Source organism: Colossoma macropomum, unplaced genomic scaffold (assembly GCF_904425465.1).
Source record: "Colossoma macropomum unplaced genomic scaffold, Colossoma_macropomum, whole genome shotgun sequence".
In the NCBI taxonomy this organism is placed as follows: Eukaryota; Metazoa; Chordata; class Actinopteri; order Characiformes; family Serrasalmidae; genus Colossoma; species Colossoma macropomum.
This window is the reverse complement of record NW_023494800.1, coordinates 25,768,354-25,795,979: the sequence shown is the minus strand read 5'-3', so window position 1 is coordinate 25,795,979 and position 27,626 is coordinate 25,768,354. Positions and strand designations below refer to the sequence as shown.

Here is a 27,626-nt window from a genome sequence, read left to right as displayed (position 1 = left end):
TTCAGATTTATGACTATTTTACCTTCAACAACATTACATATAAAAACTCTGAAGACACGTGTAGGTTCACTGGTGTTTTTGGATAGTAAATAAAAAGACTGTATATGCACGGTAGACATTATGACCCCTGAGTCCTATCACCACCACTGTAAAGAAGGTGGTAAGTTTCTGCAATTAACATTTCACATCAACCACACTAAATGGCTTTGTTTACATCTGTATGTATGCGTATGATTTATGAAGAGATGTAGAATGTAGAAGAGACGGTGAAATTCCCCTTTAAGAGTAGAGTCCATTATCAGACGAGGTTAATGATTCAGAATCTGTATTAAACCCACTGCAGCAACTACAGAATGGCAGTTCTTTCTCATGCTCTTCCTGGGTCCCTACAAATTTGTCTTATCTTTATACGTTTTGGGAAGGCACAGTATTTCTGTCCTGTTAAATCTTGCCATGTAAACCCCTCATGGTCTCACTGTATGTTTTGATGTACAGGTTCTGTGTATCTCCTCAGAAGTCATTTCTCTGCACAGCTTTTGGTCAGAGCAGTCCACGTGTTCTAAAGAGCAGCAGGGATGGTTCAGCTAAGTAAATATAGAACACAGACAGTGCTACGCCACAGATGGTTCAATGCCAAGATGCACAGTTTGCTGTTGTTGGAACGCCACAAATTAAATCTGTTGGTTGAACCAGACTCATATGCGTTATGTCTATCTATATATATATATATATATATAAATAAATGTTGCATGAGTGGAGTAGAAATGTTTAAATGACTCCCTATCAACCCCTTAATTAAATATTACTAATAAATATAAATAATTATAAATTTAAATATTACTAATTATTAGCTAAATACTATGAAAGTAATATGTGAGTTAGGTAGTTATAAGAGTGAGAAAGTGTTACAGACATGGAATTCTTAGTTACCAGAAATGATTAGGCCTTTATTGCATGAACATTTTATAATGAATGATAAAACAGAAAATCGTCCTGAAAATGATGGGAATGGAACAAAATTTTGTTACATTATGGTACATTGAAGTTAAAAATGTCTTCCTTCTTCTGTAAAGTGACGATTTTGTCTGTGTCTTTGTTTTGGGGTAACTCTTCATGTAAATGCTTCACAGATGCTTATCTTGCGACTTATCTGTTAAACTGACCTTTTTGTTCAGTAACCCTGGATCTAAGCCTAACCTTAGTTGCAACCCAAAACCTAAAACTACAAATTGAAAAAAATAAATTGAATAAAATCAATTGAACATCTACAGATAATCTTCTGGGCGCTGTCCAAATAAGGTGAGACCAGTTTTGCTACATCTGTGATCAAAAGCTGGTCAATATAAAAGAAACAGCAAAAGAGACACGAGTGAACATAGAACATTATCCAGCACGAGGTTTTTCTTTCATTTTATTAACTACTCATACATGCATATTCGTCTATATTTATTCTGTGTGATAGATAGTCATTTTATACCTAGATACCCAAAATCATCTTACAAGCAGTGTTACAAAAATCTATACAACAATAAATTGTAAAACACATCAATACTGTATAGTTACAAATTATAGACCGTAATGACAGATTACGACAGAGCCTGTGTGCAGCGATTCATCTCCGCTGTGGAATATATTGTAGTAATGTTTAGGTCTAAAAGCATGAAGAGGCTTGTGTGAAACAGACAGCACAACATAAAAATTGGATGTTAATAGCTCCAGTCTTCCAGCTCGTCGCACTCACTTTCACTCTCGCTCTCACAGTAACGAACACACAGACATACATAGCCTCGGCTCCCTATACGCGCTCCGTCACCTAACGCCATCTCTGATCATTAATCGTTAGCACTAGAGGAAAGAAAAAAACAAACAAGCAAACAAAAAGACAACAACGTCGAGTCTTCCCAAGTCAACAAAGCGTCCATTAAAAAAAACAATGACAATCACGGTAAGTTAGGGTCAATATTCATTACAACACTGTCCACAATTGAACAAAGTGACAAATTAAATATCAGAGCAATCTGATCGCTGTAAAAGGAATGTGCGCATTTGTAGAGTAAGCTGTACTGACTTTGATTGTCCATATCATACTGACAGAGCGTGAAGCAGAAGAGAGATATCCTGGAATGAATTCATACTGGAAGCAGTACTGGGTCATGCCTCTTTACATAAAGTTAATACAAGTGCATATACCACTGCTAAATGGATGTCTGTCTTTTTTTTATGGTGCAGACTGCAAAGGCTGGAGTATGTATTTTGTCATCTGGACGAATATAAAAAGAAAATCGGAATCAAAAGCACACAACAGATATCTTTTCCATAAAGATTTTCCTGGCAACTTCGAACAACTCGTAAAGAAACGTAACCATACATTTGTATATAAGTTAATTTTCACACTGTATACTGTATGATTTCTGTGCTTACTGCCAATTTACACTTCACCCTCCCTTTAACGCTGACTCTTCTGTCTTCACTGCTTTACATCTTTCTTCCTTCTCTGAAAAAATAATGCATTTACGTGATTCAAATATGTACTTCTTTTGTATCCAAATAACATCTATCAGCAGCTATTAGTACCATATTTTACCTCAATATAGTTTTATTTTTCTGTTTACTTACTTTTGTCAGTGTTTGGGTTTTAAACTGTAACGTATGTCATATATTTGCATTGTTTAGTGCCCATACATCAAACACAATGGCACAATCCTATCCAGCCTGCAAAATTATGTTAATTTTTTAATAATATTAGCCCGTTTCACAATGCACTGCACTACAATCCCCCGCATGCTACAAAATGCCTATTTGCTGTTGATGTTTTGGCGTATTTTGAATAAACACTGACGAGTACAGGTTGTAGTGAAATATTATTTTAATGAAATAAAAACATAGGTGTTTTCTGGCCCACAAATTTGTTAAGATTTTTTAATATGGCCCTTTTAGTGGCTGAGTGATATACTGACACTGGTGTGATGTCGAAGGTATTTATTATTAGGGTGTTTTTCCGCTGCACATACGAAAACATAGAACTGACCCAAAGCAATGGTTCTAGGGTTCTAGGGTTCTAGGTCTAGCTCATATTCCACCTGCTTGAGAGACTGCTATAACCATTGTAATAACCATAATTAACAACTGAGTTATCTTTTTGGTCACTCTAAGGGGGCGTTCAGGTGATGCCTTTTTAAAAGTGAGGTACTGAATCTCGTGCTTCTAAAGAAGCTGGATGCCTTTCTTATGGGGTGGCTTAACCAGAGAATGTGTAGTGAAGAGTACTGGCACTCAGTAATGCCCTCTGAGTTTGTCAGACACTAGAGGGCGCTCCTGATCGAGTCCAAAATGAAAGGAGATCTTGTGCTTCACTTTTAAAAAGAAAGATGCACTCATTTTCTCAACAGGGAAAAGAATAAAGTATTTCTATATTTATAGAAGTGCTAAGTGCTTTTGAACTCCAGTTATAGGACTTTGTAACAATGCTTTATGTGCGTTCACGACATCAGTGAGTGCAAACCGCTTTACTCGAGCTTTACCAATGAGCTGATCAGCTTGTGAACCAATCAGCACTCAGCAGCAGTAATGCCCAAAACCTGTTTGCTGTTTGAAAAATACTCATAGTTTTCATTTTTTATTTTAATGGAATACATCCTTCTGTTTTCCAAAATTGAAAGAAGTTCACACAGAAATGAGTAGAAACATGATGTCCAGTACTCATTTGTGGGCGCTCAGCATAAAAGTGGAAGGTTTTCAACTAAAACCTACTTGCTTTTTAGTCTCAGTGCACGAAGCCCCATAAACAAAAACATCAAAAAACCAAATATGCTCGAAGGAGGCGAAAAGGCATCATCTGAGCGCCGCCTAAAGCAGTGTTTCCCAACTTTGGCCCTGCAGGCACAGTGACTTGCACATTGTAGTGTTTTCCTGCTTTAACACTAATGAGCTAATTACTTGCATCAGGTGTGCTGGGTGCAGGGAAACCATTAAAATGTGTAGGGAAGTGTGCCTCCAGGAGCAGGGCTCGGACACACTGCCCTGAAGTGTAAAATCTGGCTGATTAGCTACCCTGCATGCTAGTTAGCTGACCTTATGCTTAACTGGCTGATATGAAACAACAGTTCTATAAAGTCAAGAAAAGCTACAGTTTTTTTTTCGAGTGGGAACTGAAGAACCAGCTGTTACTCTAGTTTTAGTGCTGACACGATATAATATAGTGTGCTTGTCTCTGTCAAGTGAGTAAATACAAGAAAAAAAACACTTCTGTGCAGGCTAGCATAAATGCTAACAACATTAGCCTCTTAACCAGCTCATCTAACCTTATAATGAACTCTTTACAAAGTAATTCTAAAAAATAGCAGTTGACACATCAACAAACCATTTTAGTTCACATTTTTGTGAATTTATGTCATGTATTGGTTATACTGGTCAAGTGTTTGGCAGCTTTATCCTGACCTGGAAGAGTAAAGAGTTTGCTAAATTGTTGTTGGCTTCAGCTGCAAATGGCACTAAATACAGAGAAGAATATCGAACGTGACTAGACCCTGCTGGTAACGATATTGAGAGGGTACCAAAAAACATAGAAAAGGCCAGTCAAACCCCTACATTTCTAATCACCTATGTACCATTATAATTTCAGTGACTGAGCTACTATATTAACTCTCTAGAAAGCAGTTCTTGAAATAAGAATCGAGGGGGGGTATTTTTGACACGTTGCAAGAGGTTCTCTCAAACGATCACTGATTCATTTAGATATAGACTTGTTACTTGTAATTTTAAACCTGTTACTTTTTTTACAGCTATTACTTTTCTACAGTGGCTGGTGGGCCTGCGTTACAGGTGAATAAGGTGAAGTGATACTTCGGTCAGAAGATACTGGCGCTCACAGAATGCCCCTCAGCAACACTGTGGGATTGGAACTAACTGTGGTATAAATATGAAATATATACGTATGAGTTTATTTGTAATGCAATATAAATATATGCGATACATTTTATTCATGTGAAAATTGCGTATATATTTGAATAAATCAAATATTTGCATTCATTTTTTCAGTGTTCTTGTTTCCTTCCTGTCCCTTCTTTCTTTCTTTCTTTCTTTCACACTTTCTTAATACTTTTTCTTGTTTATTGCACACAAGCCCTGTGTCTTCTCTTCCCCTCTCCTCTGCTCTCCTCTGTTTCAGTCGTTCCTACTTTTCCTACACTTCTTTATTTCCAGCTCTGTTTCTTTTTTTATACTCCTCATTCTTGAGAGGACCGTCCGTCTGTATGAGGAAAGTGTGTGTGACCTGGTAATGGGAAATTAGCAGCAGCGTGTACGGCACAGCCAGAGGTGGCAGACTCCTCCCACCTCAGTCGGACCACTCGTTCTCCTCAGGCTCCGATTCCTCGTCTGACTCGCTGTATTCGACAGCGATGCGGCGAGACAGGATGGTGGCCACGTCGTTGCCCACTGGCTCCTTCTTAGCCTCCTGCTCTCTCTGCTCCTGCACCTTTCGCAGCTGGATGCCTGGAGGTACGAGCCAAAGATGTGTGAAAAAAAGCTAAGCAAGTCGTTCCATCACTGTCACACGGTAAAATGTGGGATGATCACATTCTGTGTTGTAGTAAACACAACAAACGAAGCCACATTGAAATGTTAAAAAGTTAAAACAAATAGACAAGTAGAAATTTTTGAAAGTGCAGAATCTCAACTTTCAATCAACACTACATTTGTGTTCGTAAGCAGAAGAGGAAATTTCTTAATGTTAAAAAAAACTTGGAAAAGTGCAAACTAGAGTTGTTATAGTTTGGAAATTTCCATTTCATTTTTATTTTTCTTCAGTTTTTCATTATGTTTTTTGATTTCGGTCTAGTTCCAGTTAGTTTTAAAGGTGCATGAATAGTTCTATTGCATGAATAAAGTATTCGATAAAGGTAGAATAAAACTAGCACAAGTAGTCTAGCCTACACTAATATACTTCCCTATTGTGGCATATGTTTTTTTATTTATCCACATCAAAGCTACTATAACTAACCAACTTGGCGACTGTTTTCTAGCTAATGCTAAAGCTCCAGCCTCAAAACTCCCAAGAACACCATACGTTAAGAGCTGTTTTACCGCAAAGGCAAAATTTTAGGTTCCATAATTATTTAACCTTTTCAAAATCAAATGTCTTGTTGGCAAAACAGCCAGAGACAAAGACATCCTTTAGCCATGTTTCCTTTGTCTCATTTAAATCTGCCCCAAGAGGAGTTACAGCGTGTGCATGTCCATGTTGTGCAGATAAAAAATCATCAGCATGTAAATCAGAGCTTTCTGTGAACTACCTATCAATGCACGAGGCTTCCAAGCGAGTGTTTAGGCTCAATCAGAGCTTAATTCACATTGGTAGATGCTTATACTTGATTGATTTAATCTGAGCAACGATAAAATGTGAGTGATGTGTGACATGCTGCTATTCATGCATTTTCATGCATAGTCTGTGACACAAAAAGATCTACAAATTTTGGGCTTTGTTGAATTACACTGTTTGTATATTAAATGAATGAAACAAGCACACAAAGAAATCATATTATTAACAGTGAAGAGCAGATTAAATGGTTATTGGTAGCTTTTTACGTTGGCCTTAAAAGATTAAAATGTGAACAAATTGTTGCTAGATTTTTCTTAATCTTAATTTTTAAATACTTTTTTAAATGTTAATTTTTTTGTGGTTCTGTGATGTTTTACATTGGACCTTTCCAAATGAACATATGTAACAGAACCAACCTTTGCAATATAAATCATAAATACAACAACAGTTTAGTTACCTGCCGTCCTTCTGCATTCACCAGCTAATTTAAAAAAAATTCAAAACAGCCCGCAAAAATCAACCTTAAAGCAGTTGTAGTTTTTCTGTGGTTCTGTGATGTTTTACATTGGACCTTTCCAAATGAACATATGTAACAGAACCAACCTTTGCAATATAAATCATAAATACAACAACAGATAAAAACTAAACAACACAAAATAAAGATAACACAAGGACAACACATTAAATGTAGGGGTTTGTTACATTTTTTAAAATGCAGTTTATTAAAAATTAATAGATTCATTCTTTAGCTAGAGTCAATGTGCATGAGGAGCATCTGCTGTAGCCGCTTACCTCTGCGGATGGCGGCCAGCAGGTCGCTGCGGGCGTCGCTCATGGGGATTAGAGGCACCTGGCCCTTCCTGGGCAGTGTGGCCTCTCCAGACACGTGTATGGCGGCCCTGGCTGGAGATGGAGCGTGGGTCGGGGGTCCTGGAGGGGGAGGAGGTGGAGCGACTGGGGGTCCACCGCTCACGGGGTGGGACGGTGAGGGGGCGTAGGCTGAGGGCGGGGCGGGGGGAGGAGATGGGCTGTAGGGGCGGGACAGAGCAGCCACTGTGCCAGGGGCCAGGGCTGGAGGTCCAGAGGTGCTGTCGAAAGCGGTCTGAGCAGAGGGGATCAGCGGGGGAGGGGGAGGAGGTGCAGGAGGAACAAAGTGCTCTGGCATCTGATGACCACTGTAACGTAAAAAAAGAGGAAGAATTACACTGCAGGCCAAAAGTTTGGAAGCAACTACAGGTATAAATCGATTTGATTCAATTAACTGAAATAATTCAGTACATCATGAAATCTCAAATTTCACTATGATTTGATTATTTTAGTAAGATTCAAAATTATTTATAAAAACAGTGAATACAAATGTAACTGATTACACAATAGTGGATTACAGATGATATACAATACAGTTTCATTTTCGGCCAAAAAATGAGCACGTTATTGTCATAATTTATGATCCCAACATTGCAAAATCAGTGCAGTTGCTACTTTCAGATCAATGCATCATTGAAGCATTTTTATGATGCTAGAAACACTGACTTTGTAAAAAAATTGCATTTTTTTCAAGAGACAATGGACAGTAAAATGCTAAAGCGGTGAAAAATTTGCTTGATCACCCATGAAATCTGACGTGAAACCTCTGATACCCACATACACACACACACCACACTGTAGCGTTTTTTTCTTTCTTCTGAGTCAGTAATACTACTTGCAATTTTAGCAAAATCTTACGTAATGCAGTATTTAACATAGAACAAAAGGGGTCAAATCTGCAGCAACAGTTCTATACCGGGGGCCAAACTTGCTCCAGAAGTTTTATTGCCTCTCTAAACAGATCCACCTAATTCTCATATTCAGATGCTTTTGTTAACAATTAAAAACTCATCAATGTAAGGGTCTATTATCCCTTACTGAGGGATTCCTATATAATATTTTAGAGTAAACATACAGCACTGCAATCCAATGGTATTGGTTAAACTAGAAGTGAAGGAATATGTTGTGCTGTTTTGACTGATGGCAAATTAACTAAGACAGATTTCTGACTGCATGGCCTGTAGTGTAGGGTAAATGTGTTAAACCACATTAATGGTTTGTCGTTTAGTACACTTTTCATCAAAAACTGGTGGGTGAAACACAACTCACAGATCTGGCCTAAAACTAGAGGTTGTTATGTTATTTGTCAGGTTATGCCTCCCACAGGGAGAGTTCTTTATTTTTCTATTTATTTATTTTTTTACTGTCCAGCATGCATTATGAAATTACAACATACAGTAATTGGGAATACCTGTGGTGGCGACCTATCCTGACTTATAACCTAGACACTTAGATATAGACTAATGAAACTGACTCACAACTGACAAACAAAACTGTAAAAAAACAGCGATGGTATCTTCATTCAACATAAAATGGATGCCAGAGACACGTTTTTACTCTTTCAGCCAGAGAAAAGAAGCTAAACTGAGGTAAAGCATCTAGATAACCAGCTAGCTGCCCTTCTAACTTTGGCCTTTAGCTTATTATCCTTCTCGTCTGATGAGTCATTTCTGTGATTCTTTCCATTGTAATATGATTTGAAGATACTTCAGTTACTACGGTCATACGGATGCAATAAGATCTTCGGCTTCTTAGCAGCAACCTTATCTACATGCCGTCCTTCTGCATTCACCAGCTAATTTAAAAAAATTTCAAAACAGCCCACAAAAATCAACCTTAAAGCAGTTGTAGTTTTTCAAAAGATCCTCCCACCTTCAAGATACATCATCAGAAGAGTGTTTTTCTTAACTAAAAAATCTCAGGGCCTGTTGTGGAATCTCTGTAGGAGGTGATTAAGCACATTTTTAAAAGGGGCAGTGATGAAAGCAAGGCCATATCCATGTGTAGGCCCTACCCAGTCTGGGCCTACCCAATCAAATAGGGAAAGAATATTTATTTACTTGATTTGTTTTAAGATGAATGAAATGTGATTTGTTTTTTGAGAGTGCTGTCATTATATTACGGCCAGTTAAATCATTATGCTCTCCACCAAGCTCCGCCTTCTTTTCTCAGCCCTCCAATCACTGCTCAACAATTGTTGCTATCTACCATTGCCTTAAACATTCAGTTTGTTATCAGTGTAGTTTGAATTTCAAGCTCGAATATCAGTTAAAAGACATGACTGAGGATGATTCAAAGTGAGATTCGATCCTGTAGAGTATGTATTTCTTTTACCTACCCAAAGCCAAAAACAGAAGCTGACACAGGCTTTGTGAAAATGTAAAAGCAAACATCAAATGTTACTTTAAGGCATAGAGTCATCAAGGGTAAAACACAAATGGACCATAAAGATTTTGCATACCCGTCGCGGCTTTTGCCTACAATAATTGGGCTTAGGTTTTTAAGTTTGCTGTGTTATTCTTCCTCATCTCTGCACATCTCAGCGCTGATTTATATCACCTTCACAGGGCTAATGTGATGCATGCTTTATACTGAAGGGTGATGCAGTGTTGGTCGGGTTTCCATGAATCCTGCTTTCTGGTTAATCGCTATATATATATATATATATATATGATGGAAAAGGCAGGATGATGGCTGCACAGCTGTAATGACTTTTTCACCGGCCTACACAAGAATGTACTTCTGCCTACGCCACTGGTTGAAAGCCCCTAAAATACCCACCAGCAGTGCTGATAGACGGAGACCGTACCTGTATTCTTTGGCAGCTGTGGGTCGTGGGCCGTTGAGGGAGGAGTCTGGGGGCGGAGCTCCGTGGTGCTGCTGCACACGGCCCAGAGAGTGCTGACGGGCAGCTGCGGCAGTGGCAGAGGCAGGAGGGCGGTAAGCACGGTCCAGAGACTGAGTCTGAGTTGGGCCAGAATCTTTCCCATCAGCCCCTGCTCCACCCATGTCCTGAGGGTGATTAGGGCTGGCAGGATAGGAATGCTCATCTGACATACCAGACCTGAGAGAGGAGGAATGCATGAAAGAAAGGAAGACAGAAGAAAGAAACAAAGAATGACACAAACAAGTTGCCAAAACAGCTTTCAAAGAAAACCCCTTGAAAACTATGGGATCATGTCCTGTATACTAAGGCTACACAATATATTGTTTATTAATCACTATTGCAATATTAAACGGCCAACATCATACATTTAGTTTTTTCCCTTCAGGTCCACTTATAACATTTGCATAGTTCATTTTTAATAATTCATTTTTATCTCTCTTAATCTTAGAATTAGACAGGTTTTTGTTACTGGTTGGCTACCCTGTATTGCATTTATTTATATATATATCATTTATATTGCACTTATTCAAACAGTACTCAGAGCTGAAACACTACTTAGAACATTGCTTAGAACAGTTTGAATGGGTGGAGCTGAACTACTATAAGGCTGAACAGGTGGACTGATGTAAATGAGTAGGTTCTTGTAATATCACAGTAATATGAACCCAAAGTGGGATGTTTTTGCAGCATGGTTTCCATATATGGAGTATTGGGTAGGGAATGCTAAAATCTTGACACTTAACAAATTATTTCAAACTCCTTTATCTTCAAAAAGTGAAGGAAATTTTACATGATATGGGCCCTTTAAAAGGGGGTGTAACGATATACATATTTTCAGGTTTGATGCAAATTTCTAGTCTAAAGTTGAAGATTCAATTGAATTTTCAATATTTGTTTTCACTCACAAAAATCAAAGTTTTATTTCAAAACACATGATTGTAAAGTAGCCTTTGTGCAAAGTAGTGATCTTATAAAACAGTGCAAAAGGACTGAAATAGACAGGATGCAGGTGGATGTCTAGTTTTGATCACTGTCCGTGCTTTACAGAAGACAGTAAATGAGAGACCCTCAAAAGAGACAGAGGAATATACCAGCAATACACGTTAATTTTCAATACATTGTTTTGAACATTCTTTTTTATTATTTTCAGATTTTTCAATACTGTATTGAAACTGCTACACCCTAAACACTGAGGGGCATACACTACTATGCAAAAGTCAGAGACTACTTTTAATTTATTTAATTTTCAGTGAAAACTGCCATTATGTACATTATTCTTTTTTCTTTTTGAAGAATTCATTTTTTTCCAGATCAGGAAAAAAAGCAAAAACATATATTTAACAGAAACAACAAGGAAGCCTTGAAAGAGAATTGTGTCCTGTCTACCTTTTTAAGATTGACTGTGTTATCTATCTGTTCTTTATGATTATATGTATCTATTGATTTGCTCTGATTTGTGTATAGTGTATACAGATATCTACTGATTTGCTGTGATACTCAAGCATTGATCATTTTAGAATTGCATGTGTTTAAGGATCCAGTGACTTTCTCTCACTCTATGCTACTAAATGGCAGTTACATTCATAAGTAACAGGTCATGCCGTGCTCAAAAAGTAACAAATTGTACAAAAAAAACAGCACGTATCGTCTCAGATGTCTTTCCAATCAATCTAGTCTGTGCACTTGGAAAGTGTGAAGAAATACTTCAAGGTGATTGGACAGAGGCTCTCGACAATGTGCGAGAAACAGGCTTAAATGAGGCCGGCTAGTGCTGGTCAGCTGGATATTCTGAAGGTCAACAACAGCAATCTGTTATTTTTGTTTTGGGAACAGACAGGGAGACAGAGAGAGCCAAGTGCTGGAGCAATGCTGCTCTGGCCTTTTGATTTCATTTTACATTCATTTATTCTTTCATTTTTCCTTCTCCTTTTTATTTTAACCAATTTAAAATGTAATCAACCTATTTTTTCATGATCATCATTTTTCTTCAGCCTCATAAAATCTGTTTTTGTCTGACTAATTCTTCAAATAAATCTGGTAAGTACATTGCTGGCTGTGCTGTGACTTCATTTATGCACCAATTCCACCCATATTGTACAGCCTTAACAACTACATATACTTTATTTCAGTATTTAATGTGTCCATTCTTTGCCTTTTCCATTCTTTTTGGGAAACTTGTTTTCAGTTTTCAAAGAAATCTGCAGGAATATTCTCCTCCTCCAAACTCCTCCAAAGTTCAGTCTTAGAAGTTGCATTTTCTGCTTCTCACGATTGAAGCAATCCCAACTGCAAATTTAGACTCATCAGACCATAAAATCTTCCACATCTCAGATGTCCAGTTTTCATGTTCTAATGCAAACTTTTCTTCTTTTAAGTCTTTTCTGTTTCTCTGCAACAACTTCTTGACAGATACACATTGTTTCAGAGCCATAGCACTGAGTTATCACAATAAAGCATAGTGAAAAATGGACAAATTATATAATGGCCATTTTGTCTGGTAGGTACATAAACAAAAGGGTGGTCTCTGACTTTTGCACTGTTCTGTGATATATTGCTAGGTATATCAAAATTGCAATATGTGGTCATATAATTGCTACTGGACATTCTGTGTTTATCAGGCAGCCCTGCTGTGTACCACCATTACTTATTACACAACGCAATACAGCCTAAATCCTCCAGCAGAGGGCAGCATAGCAAACCTATAAGGTGGAGAAAGTGGGGTGAAACAGCATTGGTGGCAAACTCCTGTATCAGGTTAGATGAAGCAGAATACAGATCAGTGCACTGACCGGTCAGGAGATAAAGAGCCCTCAGACGATATGCCGTGGTAGGGGGACGGCGTGAGGCGAGTGTCTGGCCGGAACTCTTTGTCATACGCCATCATGTTCCATTCCTGCCGACGGTTCCGAGCCTTCCGCACTTTCTTCACCTCCCGAGTGGGGTCTTCTAGGTGTTTCTGCTCTTGCTGAGAAGGACAGAAACAGAAAATGTGACTAATTCTACTCATAGCAGTCGTACACAGGACCTTGAGAAAAGAAGCGTGGGGCTGAGCGCAAATGCATTTGTTTTCAAATCATTAAGGCCCTGGAGAGGCCCAAGAATCTCTATAAGACTTATCTTTTTGTATGATTGAACGAATAGAACCTTAACTAGACAATCAACACATCAATTATGGCATTAAATGTAATCAGGTTAACCGGTACTATAATCTTTACAAGTCTAATTACATAATTATGTAATTACATACAGTTTTCGTTGATTTTTTAAGTGAAAAGTACACATCTCTTACTTTTTCTGAAAATTTTAGTGCCCAGATTCTATTTATTACAGTGTACCATATACTCTAACATACAGTATAAATTGTGCCACATCTTATGTTAAATTCAGCAAATAAACAGTAAGTGTACATTAAAATGTGCAGAAGTATGCTCTCTCTGGATGTGTTAATTTATTTTCACCTAGAAAATTGACTACACATAATTTGACCAGGGTGCATAAAAGTTTTTTCTTTCCGCCAAACAAGACAACTCACAGAAACAATGTTTTGTTGAATTCACAGCAAGTATCTCCTTGCATACTTACAAACATAAATATGGATTTAAACTTTAGAATCCACACGTTTGCAAGACATAATAAGTATGAAATTATGAAATAACTGCAACCTCTAAGGGCTAAAGGGGAATTCCACCAATTTGTGAAAGCCCACAAATTTATGCAAATTTATGCTGAGATGTAAACAAAGTAATTCAAGGTTTCTGTAAGGGAGCTAGTCCTTAATGATTTAACTAAAAAAGTGCATTTCCTGAAGAGAATGCAGACTGACTGTGCTGCTTAAGCAATTCCCAGGTGGTTGCTAGGGTATTGCCAAACAATTACTGTGATTCTGTAGTGGCTACAAAGGTCTTGCTAAGTGGTTGCTATGGCATCCCAGTTGGTGGCCAAGGTTATGCTATGGTGTCCAAGATGGATGCTTAAGTGTTGCAAGGTGGTTGCCATGGTGTCTGCGGTGATTGACAGGGTGTTGATAGGTGGTTGCTGTGGTATCCAAGGTGGTTGCTAGGGTTTTACTATGGTGTTACAGGTGGTTCCTATGGTATCCCTGGTGGTTGCTACAGTGTTGCTGTGTGGTTGCTGTGGTATCCTAGTTGGTTGCTACAGTGTTGCTATGTGGTTGCTGTGGTATCCTAGTTGGTTGCTTGGGTGTTGCTATGTGGTTGCTGTGGTATCCCAAAAATAATCATTTAATGATCATTAAGTGTTTATAATGTATAAAGTTATTTGTTAAGATCTAGATGTACCATATTTAATGTTATAACAATGCCTGTGTTGAAATTACAGTGAACAGTTTTGAGTGGACAGACTACAGTAAAAGGACAGATTCATGACTCAATGTTGGTGCTTTTTTATTCAGTTTGTGCAGTTCAGCTGCTGAGAGAGAGAGACAGAGAGGGAGAAACAGAGAGAGAGAGTGGCAGAATGGGTCGTCTGCTGGCGTGCCATCTGTGCCTGTCAAAAATTCAGCACTTCAGCTATAACGGGGAGAGGCGTACCATTTTAAACCTGCACTGCACTCACAAACGGCACTTCATTACAGACATACTGCACAGCTGACTCCTCAACTTCGGTACAAAACACACACTCTCTCTCTCTTTCTGCCTCCCCCTCTCTGTCTTCCCTCTCTCTCCTTCTCATTCTCTTTTCCTCGTAGCTCTTTTCCTCTCTTGCTCTGTTGGCAGCGCTGCTGTCAAAACACACACACTGTCAGTGGAGCAGATTAGAGAAGTTCAACACAGACAGACGAAGAGGAGCAGAGCTGTAATCCTGGCAAAACTAATGACGAAAGAGAGAGAGCGAGCAGAGAAACAGAGACAGGGAATAAAAGAGAGACTAACAGGGGGGCAAAGAAAAAAGAGCAGTAGAAAACAGAGGGAGAGAGACAGAGACAGAGAGAGCGAGGGAAAGAGAGAAAAGCAAATGAGAGAGAGCAGAAAGAGAAGGAGCAAGAGAGAGAGAGAGAAAGAGAAAAGCAAGAGAGAGAAGGGGCTAGAGAGACAAAGAGCAAAAGAGACATGGAGAGAGATAGCAAGAGAGAGAAAAAAGTGAAAGCACAAGAGAGAGAGAGCAAGAGAGACAGCGAAAGGGAGAAAAAGAGCGAGAGTTAGAGAGAGAGAGAAAGAGACAGAGAGAGAGCAAAAGGGAGAAAAAGAGAAAGAGCCAGAGTGCGAAAAGAGACAGAGAGAGAGAGAGAGAGAGAGAGAGAGGAGAGAGAGAGAGAGAGAGAGAGAGAGAGAAAGAGAGAGATACAGAGAGGTAGTGAGACAGAAAGGAGTAGGTTGAGTAAGATAAAAGTCAGATGGGAGAAACTAGGATACATGACATCACACACACACACACACACGCAGTGTACCTTCTGTCGTCTCTTCTCCTTCCTCTTGTTCTCGGTGGCTTGAAGCATCTTCTCCTTCCACAGGTCGAAGAAGTAAGAAGGATCTGTGTAGAACTTGAGGCCGTCCTTCTTGTCGTCTCTGTGCAGCAGCAGAAAACAAGGAAAACTCAGAGAAGGTCAGACCCACTCCGTCTGACCGATCCTACTCCTATTGGAGTACAGTTCGGTATTACAGTTCCAAATTGGTAACTTCAGTGGCAAAGCACAGCCTTCAGTTATGTCAAAAAACGAGAAACAATTATCTGTACGATGCCGCTCATTTCTGCTAGAACAGTACTGTTTTACCACAGGGTGTGATAACAATGATTTTCAGAAATGCCATTCAATTTTTCCCCATGAGAAAAACCGCTTGAGCTCCACTTCAGAAGTCTACTATGTCAGTGGTTAATCTAATGTGTAAAGCCTTTTTTCCTGAAGTTCTAAACAACGGGAGAGGTATCTTGGCTGTCTCTACTCAGATACCATAGAAAAAAATTTTTTTTATTGCACATAAATCATTAGGCTTCCATTGAAGGCCTAGAAGGTGGTGAGGGCTCCCCAGTGGGTACATTTTTGAAGTTGGAAGTTTAAGGTTTTGGATTTTATATATATATATATATATATATATATATATATATATATATATATATCGCTGTTGTCAGGAGAAGAAAGAAACCTACTTTACTTTTAATGTAAGTCAATGGAACCAGACTATATATACATATATATTCAATCACCACCATGGTGACTTTATTAATAGCTCTTATTTATTGTGACGCACAATTTAAATGGCACAGTGCGGTTACTACCACGTTTAATTAATCTGGCCCATTACGTGTGTAAATTTGAGGTGGATATATACACTAGAAGTATATTAAATTAGAAAAAAAAGTGTCTGAATACTTGTTTCCCCTCACTGTAAATCTGACAAAGGTTTCGCAAAGCGACAACTAGGTCTTCATCAACTAGTTTCATGTGCAATAGGCTTAAAGAATACAGCTGGGCACTATATTGTTGTTGGATTTGCAGTACTGACATTGCAGTAGACCGCAATGAGCCCTCTAACCAATTTGAGGAGTATGAGTGCTCTACAGGTGTTTTGATGGAGAGTGTCATGATGCCACTACTCTGCAGCTTCACAAGTTTCAACTAATTAGTAGGAAGCTGTAAAATGAAGAACTGTTAGATGTGTCCAGAATGATACACACAGCTGCAGAAGATTCCATCATGACTGAGGAAGCTATGGAACATTGAAGGCTGTCACAAACCATCTGAGTGGAAGTGGAGATATTCAAATTCAGAAGCAGAGGCAGATAATCAGTGTGTGTTTCAGTGGGAAAAAATCTTGGATGCTGTGTAGGTATGCACTTACACACAGATATCTTGGCACTATAAAGCTGAACTACAGGATACTACAGTTCTATAACTCACATCTAATTTTTGACAAACGAAGCATATTTTTAAAGACACACAACTTGCATCATATAAGTAACCAAACATCGGATCTGTTCAAGCTCTTCTCGGCCCAATAAGGACACTGTACAGCGTCCGTATTCTGCTGACCTGTATGGAGTGAGGATGTTGAGTGGAGGTGGTTTATCACAGCGTTGGTACATCTCCATGACCGAGTTCAGGATGGAGTTTCTGGAGACCACCTGTTGGTCCTGAATGGTGGAGCTCTTGAAGGCCTTCCTCATGTTGATGTCCTGCAGGGACACTGCGAACACGAACAAGAAGAAATGTTTCAACCGATTGTGCTGGACACCCCTGACCAAGAGTCAGCGGCCAGTGTTCTGCATCTCTAAATTCACAAGTTCAATGAATTTTGTCTGTATCTGAAATGCAGTCCACACACTCATTAAACACAGTGATGTCTAAAAAAATTTAGAGACAGTTTTAGGCGCTAGTGTTGTAGTCAAGACCACTAGAGGTGAACCCGTTTCAAGAATAAGACCTGGACAAACCGAGTGCAAGTTAAGACCGAGTGGCGAGACAGAGATGAGACCAAAACTAGATTAAGATTTTAACCTCCTCATTCTGAACATCCAGTATTTTTGGGCATTTTCTCCCAGGTATTCTAGCTCTATAAAAGCAGGTATGCATTCAGTTTTGTGTGTTTCATTTTATTATTATATCACATTTGATATTTTTTCTGTTTTATTTTATTCTAAGATGTTAAGCTCATCAAATACATAGAAACTGTGTACTAAAATTAGCAGAAAAAATGTATATTACTATGCATATTTAAGCTCTCTGTAGAGTATGAGATAGACAGACAGACTGACAGACAGATACTCCAGGTGCACTGATCATGAATTTTTATTAGCCTTTTTTTTAAACACCCAAACCTCACACTTGTGTGAGATAAATAAACAAATAAGTAATAAAACTGCAAAAGTTGCAACATAAATAACATCATTTTCTCTTTAACTGGCTCACCTGGCATTTTTAATGTTGTAAAATGGAAAGTTTTACTCTTTTTCAATATGTTAAACTTTACATCCTGTTGTTACTCATTTTCATTAATTGTTTTATTCCCATTGTAGAAAGAAAAATAATAAGGCACTCGAGGCCGGAGTTACAATGATTTACCACGATTCTTGTTCGGCACGTGAAGAAGCGACAACATACAATATGATAAAATACAACATTGTTCAATACATCATTTAATTTTTTATAATAATAGTAAGTAATAATAGTATTTTTTAATAATGATTTTTAATAATTATTAATAATAATAGTAATATGCTTCCGTGTACTGCAGTATGCCTAGCTTCTGCCAAGAAATAGTGTATTAGTGTGTTTAGTGTAGGCTCTTTATACTGCAGTCATTTCATGAACTTTTTTTGGTCCTGTAATCATGAACATGTGCCAGCAGTGAATATCCTAATAAAGTAAGTGTTTCATGTAGAAACGTTCAGTTTATAAAAAGCTTTTGCTTATCAAATTAGCTACAATAATGATGATTTTTGTTCTGATTGGCTACCAGGTATTCAAACAGCAGTCCATGATGAACCACTCATTTTTCACAATGTTTTTAAGGTTAATAAGTCAAAGCTAAGTCTGCTGTTTAAAAGGTTAATGCATGTTATGAATAAGAAGAGACTCAGAATCACAAGAGATGTAATGGTAATTAAAAGCCTTCTGCAGCACTGTTAAATAACCCAGCTAGCGTAGCATCCTAAGCACTAATTACAGCATCTGGCCTGTCAGCTGCTCTGCACCGCTATTACAGTGGTCTGCGCATTATGCATGCTTTAGTTACGCAAGGGTCTGCCTCAGTGTGCTACCGATGGCGGTGCTTTTAACAAGGCCCTGTGTGTGTGTTCTGAGGCGAGGCTGTGTCACACAAGATCAGCTCATACGGTGTGTGTGTTTGTGTGTGTGTGTGTGAGTATGTGTGTGTGTGTGTGTGTGTGTATTTGTGTGTGTGTGTGTGTGTGTGTGTGTGTGTGTGTGTGTGTGTATGTGTGTGCTCATGATCCAGACGCCACTGAACACGCTGTAGCTCTCCCACACAAAGCATGAGAACTGCCCTGAGGCCTGCTGTTTCAATTCTCTCTCTCTCTCCTCTCTCTCTCTCTCACACACACACACACACACAAACACAAATACCCACACATGCACATACACACTATCTCTTTCTCTCTCTCTCACATACACACACACACACATATACTTACTCTCATACACATAGCACATGTAAAAATCCACACTGGTAAAGACAAAGTGAGTCTCTTGTTCTTATACTCAAAATGTTCTCCTAATATAAGTATATATACTTATCGTCGCTCTTGGAACGAAACCTCCCATCTCTAAAAAGGTAAACGTAAAAGGTAATGTATCTGTCTATCTAGGTAAATCTATCTATCTATCTATCTATCTATCTATCTATCTAGAATTTTTAGGGGTCAAGATCGAAACTGAACAATTTTAGCTGAAACATTGTCCAATTTATTTTTCTTTATTTGGTCATAATTATATATTTAGATGTAAATAATGTGAGGCAGGTAGGTGCACTCGCACTGTGTTTAAATACTCCTGCTACACCTACAACAACATGTCACAGCATAATTATGCATGACTCATTGTGTTAAACAGCCTTATTTTAGATAAAGGTATACATCTATATTTATAAATATAGATATAGATGCATTTAAATATAGATATTTTATTTAAAAAATCAGGCTACTGATTTTAATTTATGAATTAAAATGCCTTTTTGGTCTAATAAAGAGGAAATAATGTTATTTATGCTGTAACCTTGTTTAATAAAAACCCGAACAATTAAAAACCAGTCAAAAACTTTACTTTTGTCACAATCTGGCAATAAAGAACCTGGAACTGTCCATAACATTTCATGGACATCTATCCATCCATCCATCCATCCATCCATCCATCTATTTATCTATCTATCTGCCTGTCTGTCTGTCAAAATGTTCAGCTCAGCAAATAAATAGAAATTATACACTATAATCAGCAAAGAAATGCCATATTTAAGTTTGTTCTCTGTGGAAGATGTGTTAACTTACAGGTGTCTAACACACACAACCACACGCATACATGCTTACCCTCTTCGACAGTGGAGTCCAGTTGTGTAACCTTGACCGCCAGCAGGTCCACTTTCTCCTGTAAGCTGTTCATACGCATATAGAAGCTGTTAGCTTCGTTGAACAGCTCCCCAAAGATGTCCTCTGCATGTCTACCTGCACACACACACACACACACACACACACACACACACACACACACACACACACACCTTCAGTAAATTTCACTAATCTAATTAGATTAATAGACATTATTTTGAAATTTGTTTTTAAAAACTTCATTTAATACACAAATGTGACTAGAGTAACTAGTAGTGGAATATAACTGCAATTTCATTAAAAACGATGCACCAAAGTGTCTTTTCTTATGTTTGAAAATAGGCAGAGAATTTGAATGGGTCAAAATTTAGTACAAACCTTGTTAATATTCTTATAATGTATTATAAACATCATGTCATCTAGTCTCTGTTTGAGATTTCATTTCAAATCTGATATAGCTGAATCACCTGCATTTTTACACACCTCTCTATGCAAACTCTCCCTGTCACAACTAACATCAACTTATAGTCATATGCAACAGTTTGAGTTAAATTACATGTTTTGTTGATTTTCTAAGAGAAATTAAGTTAGCACATTCTCTATAGGGAACAAACTTAAATAAGACATTTTTCTGCCAATTATAGTGCCCAATTTCTATTTATTTGCTGAGTGTGACACTAAATGAAATATTTAAACATATAAAATGTGCCTTGACTTTTGCACAGGCCACGTTTTATGTTTTATTATTTTTTCCAATATGCTAAATTTGGCAATTTCATTAAAATATTCAGAAGTGTATTCTCTGCAGAGGATGTGTTACTTATTTTCACTTAGAAAATTAACAAAACATGTCATTTGACCAGGGGTGTTCAAACTGCATATGACTGTATATCCAAACTCTAATCCGTTAGGTGGCTCAGAGTTTTGCCTCACTGTGCAACACTGTAAACACCTCCATTGTGAACATGAATGACTTGCAGATTATCACTGTAAGATACTCTGTACACACTTAAAATGAAAAGGTGCTTTAGTAAAGAAAATGGTTCTATACAGAATTCAAAGAACGCTCACATGGGTTCTTTGCACTGGGAAATGGTTCTTCAGATTGATGGAGAATGTGGAGAATGTGAACCCAAAAAGGATTCTTCTACTGTTACGATGTCAGGCTTGTTACAATAGAATAACCCTTTATAACCCTTTTTTTATAGAACCCTTTTCAAAAAAGTTCTATAAAGAACCGTCTACGGCATATTGTCCATCAATCTGAAGAACACTTTCGTGGTGCAAAGAACCCTTTAATCATGTAAAGGGTTCTGAATTTTCATGGTTCTGTATGAAACCATTTTCTTTACTAAAGCACCCTTCAGGAACCATCATTTTTATGTGTGTAGGTGCTGTTCAACAATGCAGTAGGTGTAAAACTGCACTTACTGAGTCCTCCCAGCTGTTTGATGATGGCAGCCAAAGTACTGTTGGTCACACACTCCAGCTCACTGGTCACCCCCTCAGGCAGCGCCCCCCGGCAGAGGTGCCTGGGCTCGATACTCCGCTTCACCAGCGGCATGACTGTCCTGGACTACACACACACGCTGTGGGGAGAGTGGAGGTGCATTAACACAAAGTTTAACAACAGAAAACCTCCTTGACTCTTTGAGGTATTAAAGTCATTGTTCAAAGAAAAATCTAATGAACTGTTCCCAAGATATGTTTGATTTCTGAAGTTTGCTTCTTTAGTTTTGCACTGATATATAAGTATTGTGCTAAAAACTACATGCCTAAGGCATCACACACTTGCTTCAAATTGCATGGAGTAATTAATCTACACTATGTAAGTTTTGGGGATTTGGAGACCTCTCTGGTGGAAATATGTAACTGCATGCGTCAGTGCTTCGTACCCCTTCCCCGAGTGGATGAATCTGATGATTGTGAGTGGGTTGGAAAAGAGTTCAAAGAGAACTCAAGTCAAAATCTAGCAAAGGACGTGTCTTCCAAGGATGTAAGTGAAACATTATCCTCACATCTTCATCAGTACAATGTTGCTTTTGCATTTCAGACCTAAATATCAGACCTTCTTTTTGCGTGTGACATCAGTACATAAAGATGTACGACATGGTCCAAAAAACTCCCACCCAACATCTCTGACTTTTAAATTGGTATTTCAGGCTTGAAGTAATCTCAAATAGATTTGCTTATGTGGCTTCTGATGTATGACAACCTCTTATCTGTAAAAATGGATAAAAGTGGAAAACAATCTAGAATCTCAACAATCTAGAAGTTAGGATTTTGTCCACACTCCATTTTATAGATGATAGCAGCACATGTCATTTAGCATCTATTTAAGATTACTTAACAACCTGATTCGGTTTGAAGTGTGTGATGATTTAAGCATGCATGATGAGAAATGATGCCTCTATTACTTGTGAGCTATATTAGCCTCATAGTGCCTGGTGGCCTTGAGTGCAAAACTAAAGAAATATGTCTTAGCTGACCGATAACCTCTGGACTAAGGGGAAAACGCATTTTTTCATGAACTACTGCTTTAAGATCATAGCGCCTTTCATTGACACCTGCAAAACAACAGAGTGCTCCAATACATTTGGCAGGCAGACATCTAAAGTGTGATATTTACCCAAACCAATATGGCTCATATGAACCTCCTCCTCTGCAATTCTTGTTGCTATAGCAGCAAGCAGCATTGCCTTCTGCTGTGCGGGCTGTCATGGTAACGGGTTTTCATACCCACATTTGCTCAAAGTGAGTTTTATATGTGCACACGTTGAACAGTACACTGACAAAAGCCAGTAGTCCAGTAGGAGAGTCCAGGACTCTCCTACTAAATAAAAACGCCACTTTTGATTGCAGAAAAAGAAAAACTTTCAATGGATCGTTTTTAAAAAATCTACTTTTTAAATGAGGTGTGGAAGTGGGAACAACTTTTTAAAGTTTAATGAACCGTCACATGAAGGTTTTAGGAACAACCCTTAAACTTTACATTATGTGAATTTTTAAAATGTTCTTCACCCCCCAAAATTCTCCTTTTCCAACACAGTTCTTTAGGATACCAAAGTGGTTCTTCATGTTTTACCTTTTTTAAGCATGTAGGCCACTGCAAAAGTGTGGAATCTATCAAAGTGGTGGTGCACGAGTTGAAGAAAGACTAACTATCAAATCAGAGAATGTCTCTGATTACAGATTAAGCCAAGTCTTGGAAACACTAAGTGATCAGAAAACCATTCCTAAAACATGTTTCCCAGACATGGATTAAGCCGAGTCTTAGACTAAACTGAACGGCCAATGGTGAATCATTATAGGAAATTCTTTTTAGTATAGGCTTAGGCCTAATTACAGTCTAAGAAACTGGCCTTTGATTCTGTTTTGCATGTCTTGGAATTATGACACATTTGTCCATATATACATGAAATTCAGAGAATTCGGACAAACCAACTGCTCTGTAAACTGCTGATTCATTTCCAGTAAGTAGAAACCACAGCACTGGAGAGAGCCAAGAAAAAAGACTATGCTGTTGAAATGAGAGTCCTGTTGATAGCAGACATAACAATAGTATCATTCATGCATGATTATAATGATGTCGAGAAGGAGCCAGTGAGCACTCACAAGCCTCCTGTGGATAAAGAAGTGTCGATGAAGTCTTGAGATGAACTCAAGGCCAATCACACCCTGAGGCACACTGTGTGTCCGTATTCTGCATTTGTGTATCTCTGTGGTCATGTACGCTTGTCCTGTCAGGCTAATGGGTACTGACCATTTAGCCTTTTGCTTTCCCTGCCTGACCTAAATGCAACCTGGCATTCTTTACACAACAGGCCACTACGGGTTTCAAAGACACACACGTTCCTTTCCCTCGGTACAATATAACATTCTTTTTACTTTTTTATGTGTCTGGGTTAAAAATAGAAATGCAAGTAGCATCCTATAAATAGCAAGGCATATAAGATTGTGCTCATTTTAACAGACTATACTTGCCAAAAGTGAACATCTAAAGCATATTCTGTGGTTTAAAAATGCACATCTACATAATTCTGGAGGCTACAGATACTACATTTTTTCACCTACTCATCTCCACAATTTTACTTGCGTCCAATTCCACCCGCTTGCTAGGTCTCCCCATCACACAATGCTACCAAGCTGGAAGCACATGCAAATTCAACCATTGCAATGTTTCAAACTGCCAAATGCAACATCATAGAACAGCTCAACACGCTTGGAGGAGAACACTAACTACCAATTCTGCCATGTCAGCTAACACATTGGGGAGGCCAATTATGACATCTTGGACTTTGAGCCACGGACAGCTGTGGCACCAGGGGGGATCAAACTTGCAATCACACAATAGTAGGGGCCAGTTTGTTAGCTGAACCACCAACTACGCATACTTTTTAGAGGAAATACAATTTGCAATGTAGTTAAAATTATTACTTTTTTTTTATACTGGAATTACGTCACAATAAAGCCCCGTTTGAGCTGAAGTACTTTTACAAGAAGACTGTTTTCCAATTTAGCCACAATTTACACCAATAATTACTGAGTAATCAATTCATAAAATATTTCTGAATATTGTTCGTTTTGTAGCTGTGGTTATGAACAGTCACAGGGAGAATGTGCACATGATGGTGACTGATTCACAAGAGGATGTACAGAAAGACTTCAAAGCCCTTACAGTCCCAGGCTTATTATATTCCTAAGCTTAATATTCAGTAACAATGCAAACTGACTGAATTACTCTTAAGTAATAACAGTGAAGAACAGATGGCTGGATGCACTGGTAACTCATGGCCACTTAAGATGATGCTCTTAGTTGTTTTATGCTAAATGTTTTATGCTCCTTTCTTAAGCATCTCTGAGCACTGTGATGGAAATAACCCCAAAAAATCTATTTATAATTTTTTCCATTCATATAAAGCAGCTGCCTGAGTTGGGTCCTGGAATGAGTGCTGATGACAAAGACAATCTCATTGGGGGAAACATAATTTCGTTATTCACCCTTGGATAGTTCTAGTTAATTCTGTATTCCATTCGAATGGACTTCATTTAATTAAGTTATATTTGTATAGCACCTTTTACAATGCTCCTGGTTCAGACCCTTAATGAGTTAGCTGAGGGTGACAGTGGGAGGAAAAACGTCCTAAGTGTGAGTCAGAAACACTGAGAGGAACCAAGACTCAAAAGAGGAACCCATCCTGTTCTGTTTTGCACTAGATAGTGGAATTCTGATTTGATTATTCTGACTGGATTGTACAGCATTTTGAACAACATCTGTTATTTTGAATGTGCTGTTTATATGTAGTGCTCTGCAAAAGTCACCCTTCATTTGTTTTTTTCCCTGTGAAAATGGCAACTGAGTAGAAGTCATTCATTTTTGAGCATCAGGAAAAAAACAGAAAGCATATTTTAACAGAAAATTGCACAGAAGCCTCAACAATTAAATACCGCTTTCAGTGTGTCCATTCTTTGCCTTTATTTCAGCTACCATTCTTCCATTCAAGTTCAAGTTTTAAGTTCAGTCTTAGAAGTTGGTTGCATTTTCTGCTTGTCGTAATTAAAGTTAAATCCAAACGCATTAAGTGCTGTCGAGGTCTAGACTCTGGGATGGACAGTCCGTTGTTCTGAGAACACCAGCAGCTTCTTTATTTGTAATTTCCAAATGTTCTTGTTTTATGTCTATTTTCTGTTCTCAGTAATGCCTTTTTGACAGCTACACAAGCTTTCAGACCCATAATGTTGAGCTGTCTTCTCTCAGTGGAAGGATGGACAGAAACTGTGGATTTTTACAGATCTGAAGCAAGAGTGTAGCTTGATTTTCTCAAAGATGAAAGCTTTAAGTACTGTTATCTGATGGTGACAGTTTTGGTGGTCTACTAGGTCTTAGTTGTTGAGAGTCCCATTTTTTCTGAAACTTTTAATTGTTTCTGAGCTCCTTTTTTTCACTTATTTTTCTTTGACTTTCTCCTTCCTTATGCAAGTGGACTGTCTCCTGAAAATTAAATAATGTGTACTGAAAATTAAGTAAATTATGGATGGTCCCTGAGTTTTGTAAAGTATTATACAAAAATATCACCTGACTTAACTTGATATGACATTTATTGTATTAATTATTTGATTATGAATGACACAGGACTTTGGAAATACGTGTATTTAATCAAATGACCATTCCTTATGGGCTCATAACAAAAACATCAATGAATGTGTAAATGAACACGGAAAAATAAATCCCTGCATTATGCACAAGCAAACTTATTTTTTTGTAAATGACTACATTGCTTCTGTAAAAATGACAGCTGATATCTGGAGAAAAGCACTTGTTTTGGACATATAAAAAATCAATCTGAAATCATTGCTGTAAAATAAAAAATATATATATGGGCAGGAAAGGCACATCACTCACACACACACACACACACACACACACACACACACGCATTTGTCTTACATTACAAGTGAGGACTTCAATTGATTTCTATTGATTTTGTATCACTGTAGCCACATAGTACTGCACTAACACCTAAACCCTGACCTTAACCTCAGTATCCAAAAGGCTATTTTTCTGCTCTTTTAGTTTCTCCAAAAAATGTAATTTGTGCTGAAAACAATATGTGCTCAAGAAAGAACCAGTAAAATGTCCTCACTTGTGCAAAAATGTCATGTTGTCCTGTCATTGTGAGGACACGTAGTGCTCACAAGGATAGCAAGACTAGCGCGCACGCACACACACACACACACACACACACACACACACCTCCCCCCGCCAGGCCTGCAGTCTGGAGGCCATCACCATGGTAACCGCCCCGGGTCTTCCCTCATGCTCGGCTGCCCACTCTGCTAGCGCAGCACCGCGGAGGTAAAGCGGCTCAAACTACCGCCGCCTTCACTCTGAACACAGCGACACCCTGAGCCGCCTTCAGTTAGCGTTACATTAGCACTGACCGCTTCACTCGTCAGCGCGCGGAAGGCTCTGCTCGCCTCTCTCAGTATCTGAATGTAGGCCGCGCGGCTCCCCGAGGCTGCGCGCTCCTGTTTCTGCTCTTTCCGCAGCTGTAGGAGAAGAGCAGCGCAACAGCCGCGCGGAAACAGCCTCGAGCGCGACTTCCTTCGTTGCCATGGTTGCGGTTTGGGGATGGGGGAGCCTAGCAACGATCCTTAACAACGATCTCAGGAACGAGAAAAGCAGTGCCGTGTTCGAAATGGTCCCCTAATCACTAAACCCTACATTAGTCTATCCAGATCATACCTAGAGAACAGAATCCGTGACGGCGACTGAGATGGTTTAAAGGGTGTGTGGCCACTTCCTATTTCTCTCATTATATCAGAAACATCACTATAAAAAACGCCAGAGGGCGCCCACAAGCGAGTCCTCAGCGAATGGGGGTGAACGGAGCTAAACAGTTAAAATACATATCCTTACAGCAAACGGATTTTTGGCAAAAGGATGTTACTGAGTGCTGACTGGTTGGCATTACTGCTACTAAGTGCTGACTGGTGGGCATTACAGCTACTGAGTGCTGACTGGTTGGCATTACTGCT

At 38.6% G+C, this 27,626-nt stretch overlaps 1 protein-coding gene across 1 annotated transcript in view; it reads right to left on the bottom strand.

Annotated features, from left to right (window-relative positions):
• Positions 1–1,394: 1,394 nt before the first annotated feature.
• Positions 1,395–27,626, bottom strand: part of si:ch73-362m14.4 (wiskott-Aldrich syndrome protein family member 3) — a 38,522-nt gene continuing 12,290 nt past the window's right edge. Inside the window, exons 2-9 of the mRNA XM_036588798.1 lie at positions 21,519–21,676; positions 20,070–20,204; positions 17,062–17,215; positions 15,481–15,598; positions 12,863–13,038; positions 9,996–10,250; positions 7,112–7,494; positions 1,395–5,493 (exon numbers count right to left, since the gene is read on the bottom strand). Of these exons, the coding sequence (XP_036444691.1) occupies positions 5,336–5,493; positions 7,112–7,494; positions 9,996–10,250; positions 12,863–13,038; positions 15,481–15,598; positions 17,062–17,215; positions 20,070–20,204; positions 21,519–21,651 (1,512 nt within the window). The 5' untranslated portion in view covers positions 21,652–21,676 and the 3' untranslated portion in view covers positions 1,395–5,335. The remainder of the gene's footprint in view (positions 5,494–7,111; positions 7,495–9,995; positions 10,251–12,862; positions 13,039–15,480; positions 15,599–17,061; positions 17,216–20,069; positions 20,205–21,518; positions 21,677–27,626) is intronic.